The sequence below is a fragment of the Manacus vitellinus genome, unplaced genomic scaffold (genome assembly GCF_001715985.3).
Source record: "Manacus vitellinus isolate BGI_N305 unplaced genomic scaffold, ASM171598v3 scaffold_84_pilon, whole genome shotgun sequence".
Classification (NCBI taxonomy): Eukaryota; Metazoa; Chordata; class Aves; order Passeriformes; family Pipridae; genus Manacus; species Manacus vitellinus.
In genome coordinates this window covers 53355-61479 of record NW_021940840.1, presented here as the reverse complement: position 1 = coordinate 61479, position 8125 = coordinate 53355, and the positions used below count along the sequence as shown (strand labels likewise).

The window sequence follows — 8125 nt, the reverse complement described above, 5'->3', positions numbered from 1 at the left end:
TGAGTAACTCTATAGTAGCTGTGCAGTAGCTGTGCAGTAGCTGCAGCAGCCCTGAGTAACTCTGCAGTAGCTGTGCAGCAGCCCTGAGTAACTCTGTAGTAGCTGTGCAGCAGCAGCTCCCTGTGGCTCCAGCCCTGGTTCCCGCCCTCCCCGCAGGACTCGGACAACCCCGACCTGCGGGACCGGGGCTACATCTACTGGCGCCTGCTGTCCACGGACCCGGTGGCCGCCAAGGAGGTGGTGCTGGCCGAGAAGCCGCTCATCTCGGAGGAGACGGACCTGATCGAGCCCACGCTGCTGGACGAGCTCATCTGCCACATCGGCACGCTGGCCTCGGTGTACCACAAACCCCCCGGCGCCTTCGTGGAGGGCGGCAGGGGCGTCGTGCACAAGAGTTTGCCCCCGCGCACCGGATCGTGAGTGCTCCCGGGGGGGATGCTGTGGGGTGCTGGGCCAGGAGGGAGCTGGGACCCCATTCCCGAGGGAGCTTCTGTAGGGGCAGGGCTGTGGGTTTGGCCCTACAAGGCCGGAGGAGTGATCCCGGTGGAAGGGTTGTGTCTCCTGGCTGTGTGCGCTGGGAAGGAGCTGAGCTGGGACCCCGTTCCAGAGGGAAACCCCATTCCCTGTAGGAGCAGGGCTGTGTGGGTTCAGTAGGGGCAGGGCTCTGTGGGTTCAGTAGGGGCAGGGCTCTGTGGGTTCAGTAGGGGCAGGGCTCTGTGGATTCAGAACTGTCCTTAAAAAGATGAGGGAGTGATCCCAGTGGAAAGGTTGTGTCTGCTGATTGTATCCACTGTGGTCAGAGCTGGGATCCCATTCCCGAGGGAGGGTCTGTAGAGGCAGAGCTTTGTGGGTTCAACATTGTCCTTAAAAAGCTGGAGGAGTGATGCCAGTGGAAGGGAATCTCTATGAGAATGTGTTGGGAGCTGTGCTGGGATAGGGGAGGTCTCTGTTCCCTGTGGAAGTGTTGGGAGCCACGCTGGGATATGGGAGAATCTCAGTTCCCAGTGGAAGTGTTGGGAGCCATGCTGGGATATGGGGTCACAGCTGGAGTGTTGGAGCCATGGGTGGGATAAGAGGTCACAGCTGGAATCTTGGAGCCATGCTGGGATATGGGGTCACAGCTGGAGTCTTGGAGCCATGCTGGGATATGGGGTCACAGCTGGAGTCTTGGAGCCATGCTGGGATATGGGGTCACAGCTGGAGTGTTGGAGCCATGCTGGGATATGGGGTCACACTTGAGTGTTGGAGCCATGCTGGGATGGGATCCCTGCACGCTCCCTGCAGAGCCCAGCTGGGTGAGCTCCTGCCTCCAGCCCTGCCTGGTCTCCAGCCCATCTCCAGTGTCCCCTTGCCCTTCCCTGCAGGAGCGAGAGCGCCGAGAGCCCGGACACGGCTCCCGCGGGGGTGCCGGCGGCGGATCAGCCCTCGGTGATCCCCACGCAGGGGGACCTGCTGGGGGACCTGCTCAACCTGGACCTGGGTCCCCCCGTGAGCGGGCCACCCGTGGCCACCTCCTCGGTGCAGATGGGCGCCGTGGACCTCCTCGGGGGGGGCCTGGACAGCCTGGTACGTCCCCAGGGGCTCCTGCCCTGATTCCTGGATATCCTGGTGGCACCGTGCCGGGTTTGGTGCTGGCTGTGGTAGGGAGTGTCCTGGGATAGGGCAGATATATCAGCCTGGAGATATCCAGGCTGGTCCTTCCCTCCTCTGGTGGGTGCAGAGGGGCACTCACCCTAATTTGTCTTGTCCTCACGTGATGGCTGGAGGGCTCCCACCCCCTGCTCCCCAGTCCCTGTGGATGTTCCCACTCCATGTGCTGTGCTGCAGGAGTGGCTGCTCTTCTGCCCCCCCCTCTGACCCCCACATTGGGGGTCACTCCCAGGGTGTGGGGTGGGAGCTCTGGAGGTGACGGGCTGTCCTCCTGGGACCCGTGTCCTCCTGGGAACGCGGCCAAGCAGCGGTTTGGCCGCAGGGTGAGGCGGGATGGAAACTTCTCCCTGCCTGGGAACGCCTGCCCTGTGGGTGCTGGAGGCAGTCCAGGCTCCCTGAAGGAGCAGAGTTTGGGGTTTCCTCCATGGCTCATAAAATCCAGCGGGTTTGCCCCCAGGGGAGGCGGCGCCGCTGCCTTTGCTGCTCCGGAACCTTCCGAGCGCTGCCCCGGCTCCGAGTGGGATCCCAGCGGGGCGCTGGGCTGGGGGGATGTGCTGCTGTGTCCTTGGCTGCAGGGCAAGGACAGACGGACACCTCAGCACTAACCTCTCTCCCCTCCTCCCCTTCTCTTCTCTCTCTGTTTTCGGGCTCTTCTCTCCTGCCCTGTCTCTGCATGCTGCTGGCTCTCCTCTCCACCTTGCTGCTCCCGCTTGGAGATGGGGGACGAGTCGGAAGGGGTATGGATCAGCCCTTTTCCCAGCCCTGTGCCCGCCCCTGGCTGCCCCTGCTCCCCATCCTGAGCCCCCTGTTTGCTGCCCCAGTGCCACCCCCCTTTCCCTGGGGACAGCCAGCCCCCCTCCAGCTCCTGGCACGGAGCATCCTGACTCCAGGCCTTTGCTGCCCCGCTCTGCTGCTTTCGGGGCGTGCCCAGAGGGGGCATTTTGGGGGATCCCTGTGCCCTCAGCCCCTGCTGATGCCCCTTCCTTCTCTTGCAGCTGCGAAGCGATGTGGGAGGCAGCCCTGCTGTGAGTGTGCCCAAACCTTCTCACCCTCTGCATCCTCTTCCTCCTCCTCCTCCTGTGTCTCCTCTCCCCCTCCCCTGGTGCCCCCATAACCCCTCCCTTGTCCCCACAGATGGGCGGTGGCAGCGGCGGCTTCGCTCCAGCTCCCGGCACCGCGGTGCCCTCAAACACGGGGGCACCCCTGGGCAGCGGCCTGGGGGACCTCTTCGACCTCACTGGCGGGGTGGGGACCCTCTCAGGATCCTACGTGGCTCCCAAAACGGTGAGTGGGACACGGAGCTCAGGGCTGGGGGGGGCACAGCCCCCCGTGCTCCGCTCCCCACAGGGGCTGCTTTGGGTGACACCCCGAGGGTTTCTCGTCTCCCTCGCCCAGGTCTGGCTCCCTGCCATGAAAGCCAAGGGGCTGGAGATCTCTGGCACCTTCAGCAGGCAGGTGGGCTCCATCTCCATGGACCTCGTGCTGACCAACAAAGCCCTGCAGGTCATGTCCGACTTCGCCATCCAGTTCAACCGCAACAGGTGAGGCCCCACCCGTGTCCTGGTGCCCCTGTGACCCGGGAGGTGCTGCCCACACCCCTGGGAGTGGTTGTGTGGAGCAAAGGGTGGGAGGAAGGAGCTGCCAGGGCTGGGAGCAGCCTCTTGTGATGAGCCTTGTCTCTGATGGCTGTGCTGGTGATGAGCAGCAAACCAAAGCCTCTAAGAAGTTGGCTGAAGAGGCTGTTCCTCGGGGCTCTGACCCTCGTCCTGCCCTTTGTCCCCGTGAACTGGAGCCTCCTCTTCCCTCAGAGGCCCTGAGGGAATGGGGCAGGAATGCTAAAAGCGGGTGTGAGTCTGGGTGTAGGAGGAAAGGGGGCAGATTTTGGGGCTGCCCCAGGGTGGGGAGGACAGGAGACAGCCCCGTGCTGGGCTGTGCAGGGGCAGCAACGTGAGTGAGTTCCTGGGTGTTCCCGGGATGCCGGTGGAGGAAGGTGGGGAGCCCCAGGACGGTGCCTTGTGCCATCCCCTGCTGCCCCCCACCCTGACCCCCTGCCCTGCCCGGGTGTCCCCCCAGCTTTGGCCTGGCCCCAGCAGCTCCTCTCCAGGTCCACGCCCCGCTGGCCCCCAACCAGTCCGTGGAGATCTCCCTCCCCCTGAACACCGTCGGCTCTGTCATGAAGATGGACCCCCTCAACAACCTCCAGGTGGGCACCCCGGGGGTCTCTGGGCGTGGGCATGGCTGCTCTGGTGCTCCCTGGAGGGGGGGGTGGCACCTGGCTCCAGAGGGACCCGTGGGAGGGGGTGGGACACTTGCTCTGGGAACCACCCCGGTGTTGAGTCGCCGTGTCCTCCCGCGCCAGGTCGCGGTGAAGAACAACATCGACGTCTTCTACTTCAGCACCCTGTACCCCCTGCACATCCTCTTCGTGGAGGACGGCAAGATGGGTGAGTGTCACCTGCCTGGGGGTGCCATCCCAGCCCCTGGAACCCTCCTGACCACGTTCCCCAGGCTGGCACAGCTTGTGAGCCCCCAAAAGCAGGTCACTGCCCTGAGCCCGGCCTTGGGCAGTGGCTGGAGGGGGTGCTGGGGTGACAGGGTGACATCCCTTCGCTGCCACCGCTGCTGTGCCCCTGTGTTGTCACCCTTGGGGGTGGCCAGCGCTGCAGCTCCACTGTGGGGTCGGTGTCCTTGCTCCCTGCAGAGAGGCAGATGTTCCTGGCCACTTGGAAGGACATTCCCAACGAGAACGAGACCCAGTTCCAGATCAAAGACTGTTCCCTCAACGCAGGTGGGTCCCAACCCCTCGCTCAGGTCGTGGCTCATCCCAGTTATCCCAGGCTGTGGGGAGCAAGAGTTCCTTCCCCCGTGCCCACCTCATATTCCCAGGAAGGAGATGCTGCTTTTGGTGCCCTTGGCTTGCTGTAGGAACTTGGCAGGTTGGAAGCAGATGAGTTTTCAGGTCCCTTCCAACCCAAACCATCCTGTGATTCCGAGTCGCTCTGCCTGCTGGGGCTGTCCCTGCCCTGGGGGCAGTGGCTGTGCCCACCCTGGGATCATAAAACCATGGAATTGTTTAAGAAAAGACCTCCAAGATCATCAAGTCCAACCCTTCCCCAGCACTGCCAAGGCCACCATGTCCCCAAGTGCCACATCCATGTGGCTTTTAAATCCCGCCAGAGATGGGGGCTCCATCAATGCCTCACCACCCTTTCCAGGGATAAATTTTCCCTAATATCCAACCTAACCATCACAGGGAGGGGAGGAGACGGGGCAGGAGCAAGTCCAAGGGGGGTTTGGATCAACCCAGCCCTGCCAGCCCCTCTCTCCCCTCCCAGATTCCGTGAGCAGCAAACTCCAAGGCAGCAACATCTTCACCATCGCCAAGAGGAACGTGGAGGGCCAGGACATGCTCTACCAGTCCCTGAAGCTCACCAATGGCATCTGGGTGCTGGCAGAGCTCCGGATCCAGCCCAGCAATCCCAGTTTCACGGTGTGTCCCATCCCCAGACCTGCTCCCGACCCCCCTGGGCAGCTCCCTGCCTTCCCTGCTCCGAGCCTGGGGAGGGCTGGGTGGCACATCCGTGGTGGTGGGACCCCCCCCCAGCTGCTGGTGGTGCTGGTGCCAGTCCTGCTGTCCCTCTGGCATGGGGAGGGTGACAATTCCTGCTGGGCTTCTCCGTGGGAGCAGCTGAAGGACACAGAGAGCTCCCACCCCACCCTCACACCTCCGATAAAATAATCCCCCATCCCCTCCTTGGAGCATCCCCATCCCTGCCCTGAGCAGGGATGAGCCATCCCCGTGTCCTGCTTTCCCTGTGCCCTTCCCACGCCCCTCACAGCCTGGTTCTGGGGTTGGGATGGGCTGTGTGACCTTCACTCACCTCTCTGTGTCTCCGTCCCTGCCGCCCGCCCTCGCTGGCCCGCCCGCCCTTGCAGGATTTGGAGGTTAGCACACTGGTTTTTCCCTGGCTTTGGGCTCTCTCTGGCTGCTGCCTGGATTTTCCACCCTCCCCTGACTTTTTTTTTTCCCCCCTGCCCTGCCAGTCTCTTGGTGCCTCCTGCCTCTCCTTCGGGCAGGGCTGGCACGTTTTGGAGGGTCGGGGTGTCCCTCCTGGGCTCGCTGGGGGTGAGGAGAGCTGCCAGTCCTTATCCCAGAGGATTCTCCCTGAGCTCTCCCTGCTCGAGGAGCCAGTTGATTGCAGAACTATTTAATATTTAAGCAAACACCCAAAGGTGGCTCGTTCCTCTTCAGAGAGGAGGATGTTTTTGGGGAACCCTTCACCCTGGAGCACCAGGCACTGAATCCAACCCCTGCCTGCCCCCCTGCCTGTGCTGCATGTGGATGTGCTGCCCTGGGATGGTATTTTGGGGGTTCAGTGCCTTTAATATCCTTTTTCCAGCTGCAATAAGGAGCTGGATGCCCCTGTGGAGGAGGGGGTGCTGCAGCATGCAGGGTCTGCTTTGGGGCTGGTGACTCTCCAGTGTGGGGGGAGATGCCATGACCCCCCTCTTCCCTCTCTCCCACAGTTATCCCTGAAATGCCGAGCTCCAGAGGTGTCCCAGTACGTCTACCAGGCCTATGAGACCATCCTGAAGAACTGAGGTGCTGCTGCAGCCCTTCCTCCTCCTCCTCCTCCTCCTCCTCCTCCTCCTCCTCGGCTCCCCTTCCCGCCCGAGGCAGCGGGGCCGGATCCATGTGCATGTCTCCTTTCCTTCCTGCCAAGGAAGCAGCCCCTGGGACTCTCCCCTTGCTGGTGGGGCTGGGGGGGCACAGGGGGGCAGAGGGGCTGCCCCCAGGCCCTGATCCCTGTAGCAATCCGTGTGTGAGCAATGCCGTGTCCTCCTCGCTGGGGTCGCTCCCTCAGGATTCCCTGTTTTCACCCTCTGGGAGCTGCTCTACCTGGGGAGGGGGGGGAGGACCAAAAACCCACTTCCCCACTCCCCCTGGGTCTCTTGGAGTGGTGTCTGGTGGTGGGTTCAGCATTCCAAACCCTGGGATAGCACCTGGGGGCTCTCTCCCAGCCCGGTTGGGGCCCTGAGTGCTGTGGGATGGGGGGGCTCTGGCTGCTGAGCCCTGGAGCCCTGGGATTTGGGGCTCAGTGCGCCTGGAGCAGGTGGAAAACAGTGTTGGCTCCTTTCCCCTCTCTCCTGCCTCTCCCTGGTTTTGACCCCTGGTTCAGCAGAGCCGTGGGTGAGCCCCCAGCCCTTCAGAGAGGGTCCCCTTCCCATGGCAGCCCTTCCCAAAGCTCCCAAAGGGCTCAAGGAGCTCAAATTCGAGGCTGTACTTAATGTGCAGGTAAAAAAAAAAAAAAAAGGGCTTTTCCAGCCCCCTCCAGCCCCCCCTGTGGAGCTGGGAGGGCTCTGAGTGTCCCCTCAGCCCCTTCCCACCCCTCAGCTCCCTCTGGATGGTTCCCTGGGGGTGACACTGCTCCTTCCCCTCCCAAATCAAGCCATGGGTCCCCCCTCCCTCGAAGCAGGAAATCTCTAATATATGGAAGATAAATCTATTGTGTGTTCACTGGTTTGAGGTGAATAAAGGTGACACCTGCCCCTGGGGACACGTGGGGTGGCCCTGTCCCCGTGATCCCGAGGGAAGCAGGATGCTGGGAGCTTCCTGCCAGCACTGGCCTGGCCTTGCAGGGGAAGATAAGCCCAGCCTAGTGGCCATGGCCCAGCAAGGCCTGACACAGCACATGGCCCATGGCCAGGGGACACAGGTCACCCCTCGGGGACAGGAGGGGCCTGGGAGCTCCAGGCTCTGCTCCCAGAGCCCCTGATGGATCCACCAAGGCCCTGCACCCCGATCTGGGGGATGCTTGGGGTGCCCCTGAGCCCCTCTTGGGGCTGGGGATGAGCTCAGGGTCACCAGGAGGTGTGGCTGGTCCCTGTGGGGTGGGGGACAGTCCCTGGTGAGGATGGGCAGCACCACTGAGCCCTGCCAGGGAGATCCCACCAAGCACTGGCACTCCTGCCAGGCATCCTGCTGGGCACTGGAGCTGTTCTGGGGCACCCCATGGGACACTGGAGCTGTTCTGGGACACCCCATGGGACACTGGTGCTGTTCTGGGGCACCCCACAGGGCACTGGAGCTGCTCTGGGACACCCCATGGGACACTGGAGCTGTTCTGGGGCACCCCATGGGACACCAGCCTCACTCCCAAGGGAGAGGCAGGACAGAGATCTGGGGACCTTTAGGACCCCCAAAGTCACAGCAGGATGGTCACCACCAGCAGAAACGGACCCCCCTGGTGCCCCCCAACCTGCCCAGCCCCTGGAGCATGTCCATGCTCCCCCCCTGGGTGAGGGGTCTCAGCCATGGGGCACTTTGGGCTCCAGGGACCCCCCTGGAGGGGTCCCAGACACAGCCGAGGGGTCCCCGTGGCTGCAGCGGGTGCAGGACTTTGGGGACCACCCTCAGCCTGGCTCTCCACTGCTCCCAACCCTCCTGGGGCCCCCAGAGCCCCCTCCCTTGGGT

At 63.2% G+C, this 8125-nt stretch overlaps 1 protein-coding gene and 1 non-coding gene across 2 annotated transcripts in view; both read left to right on the top strand.

Moving 5' to 3' along the window:
* The window catches only part of AP1B1 (adaptor related protein complex 1 subunit beta 1), a 22042-nt gene extending 14862 nt beyond the window's left edge, over positions 1-7180 (top strand). Inside the window, exons 13-24 of the mRNA XM_029964913.1 lie at positions 157-416; positions 1365-1566; positions 2367-2387; positions 2646-2675; positions 2785-2934; positions 3046-3191; positions 3724-3853; positions 4010-4094; positions 4352-4438; positions 4986-5140; positions 5587-5595; positions 6178-7180. Of these exons, the coding sequence (XP_029820773.1) occupies positions 157-416; positions 1365-1566; positions 2367-2387; positions 2646-2675; positions 2785-2934; positions 3046-3191; positions 3724-3853; positions 4010-4094; positions 4352-4438; positions 4986-5140; positions 5587-5595; positions 6178-6252 (1350 nt within the window). The 3' untranslated portion in view covers positions 6253-7180. The remainder of the gene's footprint in view (positions 1-156; positions 417-1364; positions 1567-2366; positions 2388-2645; positions 2676-2784; positions 2935-3045; positions 3192-3723; positions 3854-4009; positions 4095-4351; positions 4439-4985; positions 5141-5586; positions 5596-6177) is intronic.
* LOC112841359 lies at positions 3297-3399 on the top strand. The gene has a single exon (XR_003212962.1). It is a non-coding gene; the product is annotated as a small nucleolar RNA SNORD125 (small nucleolar RNA).
* Positions 7181-8125: the final 945 nt, after the last annotated feature.